This window comes from Neomonachus schauinslandi, chromosome 1, assembly GCF_002201575.2.
Source record: "Neomonachus schauinslandi chromosome 1, ASM220157v2, whole genome shotgun sequence".
Lineage (NCBI taxonomy): Eukaryota > Metazoa > Chordata > Mammalia > Carnivora > Phocidae > Neomonachus > Neomonachus schauinslandi.
This window is the reverse complement of record NC_058403.1, coordinates 163925284-163944713: the sequence shown is the minus strand read 5'-3', so window position 1 is coordinate 163944713 and position 19430 is coordinate 163925284. Positions and strand designations below refer to the sequence as shown.

The 19430-nt window shown below is 47.3% G+C and overlaps 1 protein-coding gene across 1 annotated transcript in view; it reads right to left on the bottom strand.

The window, feature by feature from the left end:
* Positions 1 to 15770, bottom strand: part of LHFPL4 (LHFPL tetraspan subfamily member 4) — a 28618-nt gene extending 12848 nt beyond the window's left edge. The window contains exon 1 of the mRNA XM_021695156.1: positions 15365 to 15770. Within this exon, the coding sequence (XP_021550831.1) occupies positions 15365 to 15770 (406 nt within the window). The remainder of the gene's footprint in view (positions 1 to 15364) is intronic.
* Positions 15771 to 19430: the final 3660 nt, after the last annotated feature.

The following is a 19430-nucleotide window of genomic DNA, read 5'->3' as shown; positions in this document are numbered from 1 at the left end:
GATGTGCTAAGTGAAAGGCAAGGTCCCGAGCAACAGATGTGGTACCATGCTAGCACTCTGTAAGGAGTGCGGTGGGGAGAAAGAGGGAGGGAGGGACAATGTGAGTGTGTGTGTGTGTGTGTTTTCTTGCATGGACACAAAATATTTCTGGAAGGGTCTACAAGACCCTGATAACCCCGGTTACTTCTCAGGAGGGGAACAGAGTGGTGGGAGGACAGGAGGGGAGGAAGACACTGCACTGATAACCTGCTGCACATTTTGGATTCAGAACCATGTGAAACAGTTGAGGTGGGTGGGAGTTGTCTGCCAGTAGGTGACTATTGCTAGAGATTCTCACTCACTTGGAATGAAAATAATTAAAGCAACAAAGAATGGCAACGCACAGGCCAAATGTAACTCTCGGAAACAATGGATTAATCACAAAAACATAAAAATGAAAATCTCTAAACCCCTTTTGACTGAGCTTGCCAATTTCCGGGAATTTATCCTAAGAAAATGCTCATGGATATGCTCTCAGATTGAGCTACAAAGATGTCTGTCACATTGTTATTTATAAGAGAAAGAAGAGGGGTGCCTGGGTGGCGCAGTCGGTTAAGCATCTGACTCTTGGTTTCGGCTCAGGTCCTGATCTCAGGGTTGTAGGGTTGTGAGATCACCCTGCAGCCGCCCCCCACCCCAGCGCTCAGCATGGAGTCTGCTTGGGACTCTCTCTCTCCCTCTCCTTCTGTCCCTCCATGCTGCGCGGCCTCGCTCTAAAATAAATAAAAATAAATCTTTAAAAAAAAAAAGAGAGAGGGGCACCTGGGTGGTTCAGTTGGTTAAGTGTCTGCCTTCGGCTCAGGTCATGATCCTAGAGTTCTGGGATCGAGGCCCACATTGGGCTCCCTGCTCAGCGGGGAGCCTGCTTCTCCCTCGCCCTCTGCCCCGCCCCCACTCGTGCTCTCTCTCTCTCGCTCACTCTCTCAAATAAATAAACAAAATCTTTTTAAAAAATAAAAATTTTAAAAAGAGAGAGAAAAAAGAGGAGGAGAGGGGGAAATAATAAAGGAAGAATGGAAAGAAAGAAGCAACTTAATATCCAGCAATATGGGAATACAGTTCTTTCCTATCACGGAATACCACTCCGCTATGAAACTTTAATATAAATTTCCTCAGGTAGCCATTGAGGAAGCTTTAATGATACAGAAAATACTTATGATATGTTAGGTTTCCAGAGGATGTAAAAATTAAGATACAATATAATTTCACGTTGGGAAGAAACACTTACATAGTTATAGCAAATAGTTATACAGCATTTACCATGCCGGGCCCTATAGTACTTTACATACCTTAGTTCACGTAATCCACACAATAATCTGCATTATTATTTTCTTTTTACAGATGAGGACACGGAGGCACAGAGAGGTTATCCAAGTTATCCAAAGTCACACAGCTGGTAAGCGGCAAAACCAGCTGGGAAGTTTGAAGCCAGAGAGGCTGGCTCCAGAGCCTGCTCGTAACCAGTATTCTCTACTATTAGGAGTGTAGGCCAGGCAGTTAAGAATGATTCTGGGAGCGTGAGATTATGGATGTAATTTTGCTCATCTATAGTCCCCAGCTTTTCTACAAAGAACAATGATAACTTTACAAAGGTCTCAGAAAGGGGAGGTACGAGAGCACTGACGCAGCACAGAACGCATGGCCGGCCACTTGAGACCCCTGTGAGGCCCTCCCTGGGGTTAAGGAAAGGACCAGGCTGCATGTGGGGCTGAGGGGAGCCCAGTGAAGAGTCTGCGTCCACACTGGGACCACAGCTTTCCAAGGGGCTGCTTCCCCAGCACCCCCGGCACTAGGGGGCTATAGGGGAGACCTCCGACAGGCTGAGCCCCCCTAAGGGAAGGACAGTGTCTACAGGCCCCTCGCTACCAAGTCTGAGCACTGGCTCTGCTCCCCCAGGGCAGGTGCTGCTCTTACAAGGGAGACTGGGCCTCTCCTAACAGTCACCCCCAACTCACTGTAGATCCAGGCCCAACCTTAGTGCCTCTACCAGCCCGGGATGCTGGGGGTCGGGACTCCTGTGCCTAGGCTCACCATCCCCCCATCCAGCACCCAGATGCTAGGAGGCACCCTGACTCCCCCTTCCCCTCACCCCCACATCCAATCCATTCCCAAAGTCGACTGACTTGACCTCCAAAACTATCCAGGATCTGACCTCTCCTCTCCAGTTCCACTGCACCCATCTGTCCAAGGCGCCATGATCTCCCTCCTGGAGGACCACAGTGGCCTCCTAACTACTTCTCAGCTCCCACACTTACCCCATCATCAGCTGTTCTCTGCTCAGCATCCACAGTGAACTTTCAGAAACGGACGGAGCCATTCCCCTGCTTAGCGCCCTCCAAAAGCTCCCCCATGCACTCAGAATAAAGTGCTGATACAGGCTGCCCACCTTTCCCTCCAGTCATTAGGCTTCTACTCCCTACACTCTGGCCACACTGGCTTCTTTTCTGTCCCTTAGAACATGTCAAGCTCAGCCCCACCTGGAGGCCTTTGTATGGACTGTTCCCTCTTCCTGGGATACTCTTCCTCTGTAATTCAGTCCCCAGTTCCTGGTTCCTGATCTTGAGGACACTATAGTTTAGGAGGGGGACTATTAAGAAGACAAATAATTGTGGGTGGGGGGATGGGTGAAATCGGTAAAGGGGATTAAGGGGACACTTATTGTGATGAGCACTGAGTCGTGTACGAAACTGTCACATCACTATATCGTACACCTGAAACCAATAGAACACTGTACATTAACTACACACTGTACATTAACTACACTGGAATTAAAATAAAATTTACCAAAAAAAAAAAAAGACAAATAATTCTATCTGGTGTCACAGATACTGTTACAGACGATGGGACACCCATCACTTTGTGTGGTAATTCATTTGGGAACCATATTTAGTATTTACTTCGCCACCCCCAGGCCCAGGCTGCACAGAGCCCATGCCTCTTAATTACCTTTACCCACCCATCCATGAATCCCGCGTTGTCCTGGCTCGGCCCAGCCACATCTCCTATCCGGTTTGGTCAGAAGTCTCCTGTGGCTCTCCCCACAGCCTGTCCAGTCCCTCCAGCTCAGACCAGGCCCTCCCACATGGCTCCATCCTTCTGGGTCCCCCTCTGACTCCTCCTGGCCGGTGTCCTTTCTCAAGGCCATCCTTCTCAGTTTCTCAGTTGCTAATCTGAGCAGCTGCTCTGGCTCCTTTTCTGGCTCCTCCCCCACCTGCCTCTTAAAGGTCAGTGTTTCTAGACTCTCCCCTTCTCCCAGCACCTACTCTCCATGGGGCAATTTCACCTACCCTTAGACTCATTTCGATGATGCCTCACATCTCTATCTCCAGCTAAGACCTCTCCCCTACACTCCCAGCCCAAATATCCAATTGTTTGTCAGATCTTTCCTCTTGCACATCCCAGAGGGTCTGCCAACTCATTTCCCAAACTGACCTGATCTTCCTCCTGCATGCTTGGGAATGTCAGTCCAGAGACCCAATCATCCAAGGAGGAAACCTGGAGTCATGTGTAACACCTACCTTGTCCTCACCCCAAGACAGCCGCTGCTCCTACACAGGTCTCCCGTCTTCCTCCTCCTCTCTCTCTGCCACCTCAGCACCTCTCACAAGGACTACAGGCTCCTTGCCTCCATCTGGTTCACCCCTGCAGCAGCCACCCCAGTCATCTTTCTAAACCCAGCATCTGGGCCTGGTGACTCCCATGCCTAAAAGCGAATGCCCATGGAGCGCCTGGGTGGCTCAGTCGGTTAAGCGTCCGACTCTTGGTTTCGGCTCAGGTCGTGATCTCAGGGTCATGAGATCGAGCTCCACATTGGGCTCTGTTCTGGGCGTGGAGTCTGCTTGAGATTCTCTCTCCTTCTCCCTTTGCCCCTCCCTCTTGTGTGCTCTCTCTCTCTAAAAAAAAAATAAATAAATAAATCCTTTAAAAAAAAATAGTAAAAGCAAATGCCCATCACATAAGGATAAGACCCAAACTCCAAGGCCCAACTTTGAAAGCTCTCCACAGCCAGCCCTACCTGCTTCTTCAGGTTTATCTTCTCATTCTTCCCACTTTTCAATCTTTCCTCCCTTATTGTAGCATAGACAATGGAATGTTGGAGCCAAAGTGTTTTGACCCAAGTCACACACCAGCTAATAATAATTGCTAACAGTTCTTAAGGGTCTCCTTTGTGCTCAGGTCTGTACAGTATTCACAATCAACCTTTCAACAGCCCCTGGGGGGTAGTTACTATTATTATCCCTATTTTATAGATGAGAAAACTGAGACTCAGAAATTGTGTAACCTTCTTAAAGACACTTAGCTGGTAATGCCATACTTAGCATTCAAATTCAGGTTGTCTGACCACTGAATATGCTGCCTCCAAAGAAGTGGATGGTAGAGCTAGGACTTAAATCAGATACCATCATTCACTCATTCGACACTTATTAAGCACCTACTATGTGCCAGGCACAGACTCCTGGTCCAGGGCTCTTTTTATACCATTAAACTTCTCTGGGATTAAAGTAAGGTTGGTAATGATGAATAACATAACATGGGGATGAAAAGAAAAAGATATAAATGAGAGGCTTTCAGAATAAGAATAGTTCAGCCCTTGTCCCCTTGACCCTTCCAACTCCTCCAAATCGTCCTCTCCACTGACAACCAGATGGGATATGTTTCCCCACTGCTCAAAATAGTTCAAGGCTGTTTGAGGTATCACACTAAACCCAGGACAGAACTGACAATAAGATTATGTTGAGAAAAAACAAATTTCACCATGGGGAAAACATCCATAGACAAAGTCAAAAGATCAACTGGGAACAATATTTGTAACTCATATCACAGACAAAGAGCTAACTTTCTTAATATACAAAAAGTTCTTTTTTTTAAGATTTCATTTTTAAATAATCTCTATACCCAATGTGGGGCTCGAACTTACAACCCCGAGATCAAGAATCGCACACTCTACCGACTGAGCCAGCCAGGTGCCCCACAAAAATTTCTTACATATTAAAGAGGGAAAATACCATTAACTTGGTAGAAATATATATATATATGAGCTGACAGTTTATAGAAAAGATATATATAGGGACGCTTGGGTGGCTCAGTTGGTTAAGCATCTGCCTTTCGTTTAGGTCATGACCCCAAGGTCCTCAGATCAAATCCCGTATCTGGGCTCCTTGCTCAGCTGGGAGCCTGCTTCTCCTTCTAACCCCCCCCCGCCCCGCTTGTGCTCTCTCTCTGACAAATAAATAAATAAAATCTAAAAAAAAAAGATATATATAAAAGGTGCTCGACTTTACTCATAATTAGAGAAAGGCAAATTATTACTATGAGAGTACCTTTTTACCCATCAGGTTGGCAAAAATAAAATATTTGATAACACACTCAGTTGACCAGGAAGTGGGTTAACAGGTACTTTTTATACATTGCTGCTGGGAGTGTAACTCTGTACAATTTTTAGAGAGGGGACTATGGCTGGATCTGTCAAAATAGTAAATATACAGACCATTCAATCCAGCAATTCTGCTCTAGGTCTTTATTTTATCCTCATACTCACATATGTGTCAAATTATTTATATACAACATTATCCACTGAAATTCTGTTATAGCAAAATATTGTAAACAACTTGAGTATTTTTTTAAAGATTTTATTTATTTATTTGAGAGAGAGAATGAGAGAGAGCATGAGGGGGGAGGGTCAGTGGGAGAAGCAGACTCCCCGCTGAGCAGGGAGCCCGATGCGGGACTTGATCCTCGGACTCCAGGATCATGACCTGAGCCGAAGGCAGTTGCTTAACTAACTGAGCCACCCAGGCGCCCAACAACTTAAGTATTGATAAAATAAATGATGACACATCTATACAAAACTATATTATGCAGCTCTGGAGAAAAAGTAGCTCTTTATACCCTAAAGTGGAACAATCCTAACAACAGAGTGTGGTAGAAGTGATGGTATGTGGTATCTAGATTAGGACACAAAAGGCAGGGGGATGGCCAAAACAATCTTCAAAAAAGAACACAGTGGGAGGACTCATACTTCCTGATTTGAAAACTCACTACACTACAGCAGTCATCAGGACTTCTGTACTTGCTTAAGGACAGACATATAGATCAGTGAAATAGAATAGAGAGTCCAGAAGCAAACCCATGTATCTATGGTTAACTGATTTTTGACAAGGGTGCCGAGACTATTCAATTGAAAAAGAATCATCTTTTCAATAAATGGTGCTGGGACAATAGGGTAGCTATATGCAAAAGAATGAAGCTGGACCTTTACCTTACCCCCGTACAAAAATTAACTCAAATGGATCAGACACCTGAATTTAAGAGCTAAAACTATAAACTCCTCGGTAAAAACAAAGAGGTAAATTTTTTGTGCCCTTGGGGGCGCCTGGGTGTCTCAGTGAGTTAAGCATCACCCCCACCTCAACCTCAGCTCCCTGCTCAGCCCTGTTCAGCGGGGAATCTGCTTCTCCCTCTCCCTTTGCCCCTCCCCCTGCTTGAGCTCTTGCGCTTTCTCTCTCTCTCAAATAAATAAATAAATAAAATCTTTAAAAAAAATTTCTTTGTGCCCTTGGATTAGCAAAGGATTCTTAGATATGACAACAAAAGCACAAGCAACACAAGAAAAAAGAGATAAACTGGATTTTGTACAAATTAAAAACTTTTGTGTTTCAAACAAAACTATCAAGAGAGACAAAAGACAGCCACAGAATGGAAGAAAATATTTGCAAATCATATATCTGATAAGGGACTTGTATCTAAAGTATACAAAGAACTCTTACAACTCAATAATAAAAAGAAAAATAACCCAATTAAAAAAATGAGCAAAGGATCTAAATAGATATCTCTCCAAAGAAGATATACAAACGGCCAATAAGCACAGGAAAAGACTCTCAACACCATGAATCATTAGGGAAACACAAATCAAAACCACAATGAGAGGGGCGCCTGGGTGGCTCAGTTGGTTAAGCGACTGCCTTCGGCTCAGGTCATGATCCTGGAGTCCCTGGATCGAGTCCCGCATCGGGCTCCCTGCTCGGCAGGGAGCCTGCTTCTGCCTCTGACCCTCCCCCCTCTCATGTGCTCTCTCTCTCTCATTCTCTCTGTCTCAAATAAATAAATTTTAAAAATCTTTAAAAAAAAACAAAACAAAAAAAACAACACAATGAGACACCAGCTCACAGCCAGTAGGATGGCTATAATTTAAAAAGTCAGATAACAACAAGTGTTGATGAGATATGAAGAAATAAGAACCCTCATACACTGCTCTTGGGAATGTACAATAGTGCTGGCAGTTTCTCAAAACGTTAAATACAGAGTTGCCATTTGAGCCACCAATTCCACTCCTAAGTATCTACCCAAGAGAAATGACCATGTACATCCACGCAAAAACTTGCACACAAATGTGCATAGCAGCATTATTTGTAATGGCCAAAAAGTTGAAACAACCCAAATGTCCATCAACCGATGAATGAATCGACAAAATGTGGTCTATCTACATATTGCAACATTATGGCCATAAATGGCCACAAAAAGGAATGAAGCACTGACAGGTGCTGTGACATGAATGAACCTGGGAAACATTATGCCAAGTGAAAGAAGCTGCAAAGATTGCATATTGGATGATTTCACTTGTTTATTTTTTTTTTAAGATTTTATTTTTAGGGCGCCTGGGTGGCTCAGTCGTTAAGCGTCTGCCTTTGGCTCAGGTCATGATCCCAGGGTCCTGGGATCGAGCCCCGCATCGGGCTCCCTGCTCGGCAGGAAGCCTGCTTCTTCCTCTCCCACTCTCCCTGCTTGTGTTCCTGCTCTCGCTATCTCTCTCTCTGTCAAATAAATAAAATAAAATCTTAAAAAAAAAAAGATTTTATTTTTAAGGGGCGCCTGGGTGGCTCAGTCGGTTAAGCGTCTGCCTTCGGCTCAAGTCGTGATCCCAGGGTCCTGGGATCGAGCCCCGCATAGGGCTCCCTGCTCAGCTGGAATCTGCTTCTCCCTCTCCCTCTGTGATCTCTCTCGTTCTCACTCTCTCAAATAAATAAATAAAAATCTTTTAAAAAATAAAAATTAAAAAAAAAATTATTTTTAAGTAATCTCTACACCCAATGTGGAGCTCGAACTCACAACCCTGAGATCAAGAGTTGCAGGCTCCACAGACTGAGGCAGCCAGGTGCCCCTGTATGATTTCATTTCTATGAAATGGCCAGAACGGGCTAAGATAGAGAAACAGAAAGTAAATTAGTGGTTCTTAGAAGCTGGGGAGGTTGGGTGGGGGAGCTTTGGGGGGTGAGACCTAAAGGGTATAAGGCTTCTTGAGGTAATGAAAATTTCCTACAATGGTTGTGGTCATGGTTGTACAATTCTATGAATATGCTAAAAACCACTGAATTATATACTTCATTGGATGAACTATATGGCATATGAGTTATATCACAATAAAACCATTACCAAAAAAAAAAAAAAGAAAGAAAGAAAAAGGAGAGTGGGTAGTGTAGCTTCTTCCTTTCTCTCTCCTTCGCAGATAACTCATTCTGAGGTCTCCTGCCAACGCATGAGAGCACTTAGAAGTGGGTCCTTCAGTCCCAGTCACCCTCAGATGACCACAGTCCCCGCTGCGGTCTTGGTTGTAACTTCAGGAACAATCCTGAACCAGAAATGTCATCTGCGCTGCTCCCAAATTTCTGTGACTCACAGAAACTGAAAAAATAATGGCCTGTTGCTTTAAGCCACTAAGTTTTGGAGTAATTTGTTATATGCCTATAGATAACTAATATTTCATGTAAGCAAAAAAAGAAAAATTGTTTGCATTTGCTTGTATACTTCTGAGATTTCTTGGAACAGGTATTCAAGACACTGGTGACAGTGGTCGTCCCGGAGAACTCTGGGAGAACCACTGGGGAATGGGGACAGGAAGGAAGACTGATGTCAACTGTGTACCTTTTTTCCCTTTTGAATTTTGTATCATGTGCTTGTATTAATTATTCCCCCCCAAAACCTTCAACAAATATATGCTGACAGACGAAGTCTGTAAACTCCCAACCATGGCTCAGAAGCCTCCACGGTCTAGCTTCCCACCCTGAACACTCACCACTGCCTGCCCTAATTGCTGGTAGTTCCCAAAACATAAAACACACCAAGCTATTTCCTATCTTCATGCCTGGGATCATACTGTCTCTTCTGCCTGGCTGCCCTTCTCTTTCCGGCCCGTCCTCCAAGACTCAGCTCAAACGCTGGAACTTTTTGGAAGACTTCCCTGGCCGTCCTTAACCTTGTCCCCTTTGTGCCCCCAGAATACCCTGTGTTTGATTCAGTCATTTCACATGTCGTGCACAGAGGAGTGATGATCTGTCTTCTTTCCCGCTTCTCCCGTGACCCTATGAGCTGCGTGGCAGTGAGGACTCTTATTCCGGATTCCCAGAGCCCAGCACAGGGCCTGACACAGAGGAGGCCGTCAGTAAAGGGCTGATGTGAGAAAGGAAGGGTGTAGGGAGGGAGGGTGGAAAAAAAGGAAAGAAGGGACAGTTGGGGGAGGAAGAAAGACAACGGAGCGGGGGAAGAAAGAAATCCCCCCAATGTGCTCAGCGGGTCACGCACGCACATACAATAAAGATGTACTGAATGAATAAACTCCCAAACCAAATCTGAAACAAACCCCCGGAGAAATGGGAAGGAATGTGGATAGATATTCTAAGCTGCAGTGATCTTGCTGCTCCCAGCCCAGAGACCCCTGCTGATGAAGGCACACATCTGGAAGGCTGGAAGGTACTCGCCTCCAGATCACCAGCCCAGCCCCCCGCCCGTCCCCCACCCCCCCCACCGCCGCTGCCATCCCTACCTTCGGTCTCCCCCAGCACCTACACCACCTCCCACGTCCTGTTCCCTGCTGGGTCTCCAGCACCTGAGCAGGGCCGGACACATAATAGGCGCTCAGTACTGAATGAACTATGGTCAGAATCATCTCCCTTCTGTGGGTACAAGAGCCTCACTTTGTGATATGAACTTGCCTCTTCTCTCTGGGACTAGGTTTTTTTTTTCCTCTGTAAAATGAGGCAGTTAGGCCAGCTAATTGGCAAGACCCTTTTCAGCTGACAGTTTATGACTTCTCAAGGACTTTGATCAGCCCAGCAAGTCCAAACTCTACCACCTGAGCAGCAAGAGCTCCTCACAAGCCTCTCTTCACTTAGACTGTGTCACAGGAATGACGTGACCACTGAATGCCCCCTGTCCACTAGGAACCACATTCAGTGCTTTCCATCCATCATTTTCTTTCTTTCCACCACCTGAGGTAAGTACAGTAATAATCTCCCTGGGGTGCCTGGCTGGCTCAGTCAGTGGAGCATGGGATTCTTGATCTCAGGGTTGTGAGTTCGAGCCCCACGTTGGGTGTAAAGACTCCTTAAAAATAAAATCTTTAGGGGCGCCTGGGTGGCTCAGTCATTAAGCGTCTGCCTTCAGCTCATGATCCCAGGGTCCTGGGATTGAGCCCCACATCGGGCTCCCTGCTCAGCGGGAAGCCTGCTTCTCCCTCTCCCACTCCCCCTGCTTGTGTTCCCTCTCCTGCTGTGTCTCTCTCTGTCAAATAAATAAAATCTTTAAAAAATTAAAAAATAAAATCTTTAAAAATAATAACAATGATCTCCCTTTTATGATAAGGAAACTGAGACATAGAGAGGAAAACCCACTTATCCAAGGCCACACAGCTGGGAAGGAGCAGAGAGAGAGAATTCTAAGTCCTCTGCTCTTAAACCACCACCCCACACTATGCCCCCGGACTCTCCACCAGGTTTCCACCCTGAATCTCTACTCCAGCCAGCAACCTCCCCTTGGCTAACTTCATCCAGCCCACAGGTACACACTGAGTACAGAGAGCTGACGGCTGTACTTGTGATTTGTGTATTCCTCTCCCAGGTTCCAGTTTGGTTGTAAGAGCAGGTACTAGATCCATTCAGACTTGCGTTAAGTTTCAGCTTCACCTTTCGCTAGATGTGTGACATTTGGGCAAGTCACTTTAACAGATGAACATGAACTGCTCTAACAAATATGAAAATGTCTAGCCTCAAAGCTGGTACCTTGTGTATTCTCACTAAGTGGGAAAGACCAGGTCCGGAGTAGCAGAGATACCTAGAGAAGCTGGCCCCTAACTCCAAGAGCCCCCTGGTTTCTCAGCCTCTCCTCTTAACATTTGAGTCTTATGCCAAAAACCTCCTGCCACTGCCCCCCATCACTAATGCTCCTCCATAAATCCTTCATAAATCCCTGGGCTTTCGAGTCAGACAGACCATGTTACAATACTAGTTCCCCCACTTACCGTCTGTATGACCTTGGACAAATGACTCATCTCTGAGGCTCAGTGTTCTCTTCTACAAAAGAGTAATAATGGTACCTACTCCATAGGATCGTTGTGAGGATTAAATAATAGTACTTGTGTCAATGTTTAGCACATGGTCGGGCATACAGCGAAGGCTCAGAAAATGTTAACTCTTTTTCCTGAATAATAACAACAGTTGTAGTAGCTTTGAACTGCCTGCTGATGAAAGTCCAAATTCCTGACCCGGTATTCAGAGACTTGTACATGTAGCCACATCATTCCTTCCTCCCCTCTCCTCCAACTGCTCCCCTGTGTGGAGGTCACACTCAAGCCACATGTGGCTTTCTCACCTCCATGTCTCTGCCCATGATCTTCCTCTCCATTCAGAATGCTCTCCCATACCTCACACCTGTCTACTTCCTCACCTCCCACTCAAGCCTCACGTCCCAATGAAAGGGCCACCTCCTCAATTGCCCTGGGTTTCCCCAGCACTTACAGCCAGCATATATTAGTGCTCAGACCCTCCAGAGCGAGGCTTCTGTCTGCGCCTGTCTTAACAGCGGTCACATTTGATTTCCCTTTTCAGGAACTGACCTTTCTCTACTGTCGGTCCATGTGTTCCAGGGATGGGAATGTGGCTGAGGTCTTAAACAAAGTCACACTGATTAACTAAGAGGTGAATCTTTGGCCAAAGCCTGGGTCAATGAGAATCAGCCCTGGAACTTTTGCTGGAACCACTGACTAATAGATGTTCTTTTCCCACAGGCATTGCTAAGCTAAAATGATGTAAATTCAGAGCTGCTAGTAGCCTTATTTATCACCTTTATGAAAGAAGTGGACTTTAAAATGAGCTGACACAGAGGAACCAAGAAATGGAGATAGACATATTCTTAATAGCATTATTTGAATATCTGGATCCATTCATGCCTAAAGCAAGATAGTCTTTTTTTTTTTTTTTAAGATTTTATTTTTAAGTAATCTCTATATCCAACGTGGGGTTCAAACGCACAACCCTGAGATCAGAAGTCCCATGCTCCACTGACTGAGCCAGCCAGGCACTCCTGAAGCAAGATACTCTTCCACTTTTAAGTTATGTGAGCCAAAAACCCCACCATCCCTATTTTATTTGATTTTTATTTATTTAAGCCATTTAAGTTGGGTTTCTGTCACTTGCCACTGAAAGAATGCTGACCACTATAGTGATCCAACTAGATGGTAAGCTTCCTCAGAGTGGGGATCACACTGTATAGACCTAAATCCTCGGGGGCCAGGATGATCTCGGTATATTATAGCACCTAGCAGGGATGACCACAGAGCAGGTAAAGAATAAATAGAGCAATAAGCACCTCTGAATTTTCCCAGTAGTCCAGGGCTCTACACTTAGAAGAGTCTAAAATACTTGAGGGGTGCCTGGGTGGCTCAGTTGGTTAAGCGTCTGCCTTCGGATCAGGTCATGATCCCAGGGTCCTGGGATCGAGCCCCGCATCGGGCTCCCTGCTCAGCGGTAAGTCTGCGTCTCCCTCTCCCACTCCCCCTGCTTGTGTTCCCTCTCTCGCTGTCTCTCTCTCTCTCTCTCTGTCAATTAAATAAATAAAATCTTTAAAAAAAAAAAAAGAAGAGTCTAAAATACTTGAATAAAAGTTTACATGAATGAGGATTCTAATTCTTACCTGAGATAAACAAGGCCCTTTGCTGCCCTGCAGTTCCTCTGAGAATGATTTCTTACTTTCTGAACAGAACCGTCTTGGTAAAAGAGCTGCTTTAGGAGACACACCTGGCTAAAGAGATACTTTGAATCCACTAATGTAACTGATTAGTCTCCCACTATAAGGATGACAAAACTGAGATTTAAGCTAAAAACAATTGCTTAATACTGCAGGGTGAATCACCCAGGCAGAGTCAGCCAAGCAAGACCCTACCCCATGACTCGCAGTCCAGTGCTCTAGCTCCTGTCCTGATGTCACTTCATTAAACAAAGTGAATTGGTCACTTACCCAGAGAACTCAGAAATCTCTAAGCAAAACAGAATAAACTGCTCAACTCTGCTAACTGGCCTCCTCAGCCCTCAGGTGTGGGACAGCAATACAAGGGAAAGAGCAGGGGGCCAGGAGTAGAGACCTAGTTTACTCCCCTCCTGGTGATGAGACTTTGGGTAAGACCTTTTCTCTAGTCTCAGTCTTCTCTCTCTAAAATCAGGGGAGGGGAAAGGTGGGATTTGAAGGAGCTGATCTCTATGATCCCTGAAATTCTGTAATTACATGGGGTTACTGGACACTCCATCAAATCCCTAAGATTAAACCCACATAAATTACAGGGAATTGGAAGGCCAAGAGGTCAGCAACCCTTCTGCAGACTCCAAATTAAGGGTAAGGAATTGAGGATTCCAGATGAGTATATATTCTTTCCAGCTTGCCTTTGGAGGAAGAATAGAATGGAAATACATAAAATTACCTTCTGTGTACCACGGAGAAATATGGAGACATACCCCGCACACTCTACAATTCTCCTTTCTCACCTTCAAAGATCCTAGAAGACCTACATCTAAGTAGATGGAGCGAGATCTATTTGAAACAAGCTCATTAGAATGTCCTCATCTGAATTAACACTGCTTTCTTCAAAGTAGTCCTTCTGAGAGTTTGGGAAATTCTTCCAAGGGGACAGTAATTCCTCCCTGTATTTGTAAAAGTCCTCTTGGGGAAGCAAACCAGCCTCATGATTTTGCTCTCATACCTTGGCTTTCATACCAAGTGACAATTCTCAATTTGATCACTACTGTATTTTCTACAGTTTTTGGCCCTAAGCAACTTCCAGCCATTTCCAAAAATCATATTCTTCCTTTAAAAGATGGAGGTTTCCCTCAATGATGATGTTCAAGAAAACACACTCCACACTCCAAAGACAATTTCCTACAATGTTTTGAGCAGTGGAATCATCAGCAAGTGATATAACACCTCCTGCAGATAGTCTCTTTTGAAGAGGCCCATACTTGTTGAATGCCCTGAGGTGCTTATTTTGAAAGACCATCTCTACTGTATGATCATCACATTTTCCCTACTCTTTCTCATTCCTGGAGGGCTCCAAACTTTTCCTAACCTCACCAGCCCTCCTCCCCCATTCCTGCTATATCTTGACCTCACTTTCCCCAGCCCAACTCTTTCCTGCCTGCAATTAGGCAAATACCCAAGTTGCTGAATCTTCAAAATCTGCCTTTGATCAAAAGGTGGGTGGGGTGGGGACTCTAATGGATCCTGAAATATAGTCTCAGCAGTTCTCATTCCCAAAAGTCCTTTCTCTGGTTCTTAGGGCAAGACATCTGTCCTAGCTAAACATTTCAAAGACTCCCAGGGATTTATTCCCATTGAGCATAGCACCAGAACCCGTCCTGCATTGGGTGGGGGAGGCGGGTGGAGACTTGCCCTCCCAAGACCCTCATGCTGTCAACCACCCACATTTCAAACACTGGATAGACACTATACACATGCATATCTTCCTACGCTCCTTTATCTTAATACAGAACTTCAAAGTTTACAAGATACTCTTTCATTTGTTCTTAGGATCCTCTCCATTGTTTTACAGATGTGGAAGCCTAGCCTCAGAGAAGTAAAGTGAAACACCCAAGTTGATAATGTCAGCAAGATAAAGGTCAAAGTCAGATCTTCTGACTTTCCCAACTCATGCTCTTTTTTGATGCAATAGAAATTGCTCACTCCTAGAGTAACTCCTCATTCAGATAATTATTTCCCCTAAGACAGCCAAAAGAGACTCTCAGAGACCCTCAGACACTCTAACATAACGCTAACCCATCAATAAATGCAGTCTGCCCATATCCAAGCACACAAACTCAAAGACCCAGTCCTAAGGCTCTGCCTCCTGCCCCAAGGTGTCTCTCTCTCATAAATCCCTTCCCCAGTGGCTGCTGAGGGACACCAAGGAGGTGTGTCTTTAGACAGAGGAGCAGAATCTCTCTGACCCCTCAGGAAGGGGCCCCGTCTTCGGCGCTTGTTCTGGGGGTCCCGTCCCCCCCCCCCCCCCTACCTGCCAAAAGCTGCATCCAGGCGCAGATCTTGTAGACGGTGGCCGTGTTGCAGAAGAAGAAAAGCGCAAAGCAGGTGATACAGCCGAGGATCAGCACCATGGAGAGCAGCACGAAGAAGGCGGCTGCCTTGAAGGCGCCGGACGGGATGGTGCTGAAGTCGGTGAACGAGCCTCGGCAGGTGAGCTCGCGGCCCGCCAGCCCGCTGCCCACACAGTAGTGGAAGAGGCCGAAGTAGCCAGGCTTGGGGGTGCTCACGCTGTCGCCCACCCAGTAGGGCTGGATGAAGACCACCACGTTGATGATGGCGAAGCAGATGGTGAAGATGGCCCATAGCACACCGATGGCCCGCGAGTTCCGCATGTAGTGCTCGTGGTAGAGCTTGGAGGCCTCCTGCGAGGGCAGCATGGTGCCCGGGGGCGGTGCCGGCGGCGGCGACGGCGGCTGACGGGGGCCGCCGGCCCGGGACCGACCGCCGGGCTGCCGGGCTGACAGGCGGGAGCTGGGGACGCACGCGAGAAGCGGCCCTGAGCCAAGGAACTCTCGAGGGCGGGGCCTGGGGCGGAGCTGGGGGGACCTAGAGGGTAGTATGAAGGAGGCAGGAGGGGGTCCTGAGTGTTGGGGCGGTGTCTGGGGGGAGTAAAGATCTCCAACTGGGGGCCTAAGAAAAGGACATGTAAAAGTTGGGGGGGCTGGGATGAGGGGGATGGGATGTGGATATGGGAGCTGGAAGTGGGGGCTGGCTAGAAAGTGGTCATGGGGGTGTTGGGGAGGGGGTTTGGGGGCTAGAATTGGGGGAGTAGGAAGGAACCATGGGGAGATGGAATGGAGGCTGAGGACCGGTGTTGGGGGATTAGCAGAGGGGCTGTATATAGGGAGCTTGGGAAGGAAATTGGGGACTGGTATTAGGGGTAAAAGGAGATTTGGTATTGGGCGTCTAGAAAGGCGCTGTGGAGAGGGGGGCTGGTGCTTCTATATGAGGGGATAGAAGGGGATATGAGGGGCTGGTACTGGGGGACTGGGAAGGTGATATGGGGGCTGGGACAGGGAGGGCGAAGTGGAAGAAATCAGGATGAGGCTAGTGGGGAGTCGAGAGCTGGGACTGCAGGGTCTGAACACAGGGCGGGGGTCGGGGGGGGTCCCACAGAAGACAGGACTGGATGTAGGCTGAGGGAAGCCTAGGATTGGCGGGCCAGGGCTGAGAGAGGTTTTCCAGGCCAAGGGTACGAGGGACTGGGGCCGGCAGGCAGCCCGGGCCTCGAGGGCCGGACTGTAGGCAGGGTTTATCCCCCGAGCGCTGGGGAGCGGCCCGGCGGGGGTAAGGCCGGGGGTAGGGCCGGGGGTGGGGGTGGGGGGCGGCTGCCCCGCGCCCAGGCCGGACGCGCGCGCAGACTGCGGCCGCGGGGACGGGGTGCGGGGAGACCAACCTGGGCCCGGTCCAGAGCAGTGGGTCCGGGACTGGCACGGCCTAGGCGCCCCGGCTCGGCGCTCCCAGCAGCTGCTGCCTCGGCCCAGGAGGCGGCCTCGGCGCGGCCTCCATCTTGCTCGGGTTCTCCCCGGGGCGCGCTCCCGCGCCGAGGCGCGCGCTCTCGTGCACCGGCGCGGATCGTCGGAGGCGCGCTCCCGCCGCGGGCGTGCGGGGCGGGGCGGGGCGGAACGGGGGAGGGGCGCTCCAGGTTCTGGCAGTCAGGGGAAGGGGTGGGCACGGTCCCAGGGGTCCCCCAGCCGGAGCAATAAGCCCCTTACACAGTAGGGCCCTCTGACTTGGGGGACCCCCTTCTTCCAGCCTGAGCTGCGGGGTTTGTGGGTCTCCGCAGAGCCCATGGGAATGGGGGAGGGACCAAACGGAGTATTATTTGATAGGGTTTGAACTGATCTCTTGCTCCCAAATTATCTTCCCTACAGCCTAACACAGTGCCTCAGGTTGCACCATTACGCTTCCAGCCCTTTGGGTCTTGGAGGCGTTGAAGGTTCCCAGAGTCTCCTTGGAAACTGCCAACACCCCTGGGAGAGGGAACCCTCTAAACTGTTAGCATCCCACGCCCGCGATAGGGATTCGTTGGCCACCAGCGGAAGGAGCTGGGCCTGGAGAACAAGACCCAGGGTGAGTATGCGGGACAAGAGGGAAGGAGGCTGGGAACATGCTGGTTTCCCTCCCTACACTCTCCGGAGTGCCTGGCACGAAGTGAGCACATGATTAAGATGTGTTAAAGAACAAAGCGTCCAAGTCCAGGCTCAAGGTCAGGCCCAAGAACACCCTGGGGGCACTCCAAGGGAGCCAATGTGGGTCATTTCTTTCCCTGAAGGGGAGTAACTTTTGACTTAGGATCAGCCAACATGGTCAGGGTTGGCATCCAGACAAATTCTGACTACTATTTACTACCTCTGTGACCTTGCACTGGGGCTCTCTGAACCTTTGTTTCCCCATCTGCAAAGTGAGCAGATTAAGCCCCATTTCACAGGCACGTGGAGGCAACAAGTGGGGTTGAAAAATAATCGGTTAGTAGGTTCCAAATACTGAACCCTACACAGGGCCCAGTCTGATGAAATTTGCATCTACCTTCAGAAAAAAATAATCATATGAAGTTGCCAAATGTCTTTTCCGGGGGGAGAGGCACTGTTCTTTTTTTTTCCTGAGATTGTATACTTCCTGCTTTCTTAGTGTAAAAATTCATTTTTAAAGAAGTGTTGATGGGGCGCCTGGGTGGCTCAGTTGGTTAAGCGACTGCTTTCGGCTCAGGTCATGATCCTGGAGTCCCTGGATCGAGTCCCGCATCAGGCTCCCTGCTTGGCAGGGAGCCTGCTTCTCCCTCTGACCCTCCCCCCTCTCATGTGCTCTCTCTCTCTCATTCTCTCTGTCTCAAATAAATAAATAAAATCTTTAAAAAAAAAAAAAGAAGTGTTGATGATAGTTAATTTTTTCTTTAGTAAAGTTTGTTTGATGATAGGGTTTTTTTGTTTTGTTTTGTTTTTAATGTCCTCGTTTGGGCACAATAAAACATAGGCAGTGTTATTTCCATCCCAAATTTTATTTTATTTTATTTTATTTTTTAATAAAAAGACTTTTTTAAGAAGGCTTTGAGGTCAAAAAATAAAACTCTTGATACAATTTTATGAACCCTTAAGTCACCTCATTAAGTGTTTAATCAGTAATTTCGCTGTGTAAGATTAAATGTCCATTTTTATTTAAAATAAAATGTATTTTAGTTCTTTGGATTTATTCCATAAAGCACATATTTCCCTATAAATTCCCTTCCTTAATGTGGCCTCTTCTTTTCCTCTAGCTGTGGAGTTTGTTCTGTCAGTCCTCAGGTTGATTTCTTGGGTCTCAGAATGATTTGATAGTTATCTAGTTTTGTTTGAAGGACAAACCAAGGTTCTTCCTACTATGCAGCCATCTCTCCATCTCAAATTTTAAAACAAAATTATGAGGCTCATGAAATGGGCTCCACAATTTGGGCAACTCAGACCCATGTGAAGTCGTCTCATCCGAGTACAGAGCGCTCAATAAGTTTGGTTTCCCCTTCCATTGGCTCCTTGCAGGGGGCAACCTGGCTGTTTCCTGAGAATGCTAACATCCTGGAATCAAGGGGCTACACCTCCCCCACCCCCTTAGCAGTTGGAGAACAGAGGCCAAAGAGGGGACTGACTTGAACAAAGAGATGGATTGATCCTGCCAATTAGACTTGATACACCTAATTTATTTGTGCATCCGTGCACTAAATAAAGTCTCCTGTAATGTGCCAGCACAGCACTGTGCTAGAGCTGGGATGAGATGGTGGGTAAAACAGATGTGGTCCCTCTCCTCCTGAGCTCACAACTTCATGTGGTCCTGGGAGGAGGGATCAGGGAAGGGGTCATCCTCAAAGTCTCCTTCTGTGGATGCTCCTGGTTTGGGTACTATTCTGAACATAAGTTACTGGAGCCAGAAGCTCCATCTTTTCTCCTTACTCTGCCATGAATTATCACCTTTTTTTTTTCTATCCTGCTCTGCCAAACCAGGCAGTCCAGGGGGGGAAAAACAACACAGAAGTCCACTTACCACTCTCTTAAGGGAAGAACTGGGAT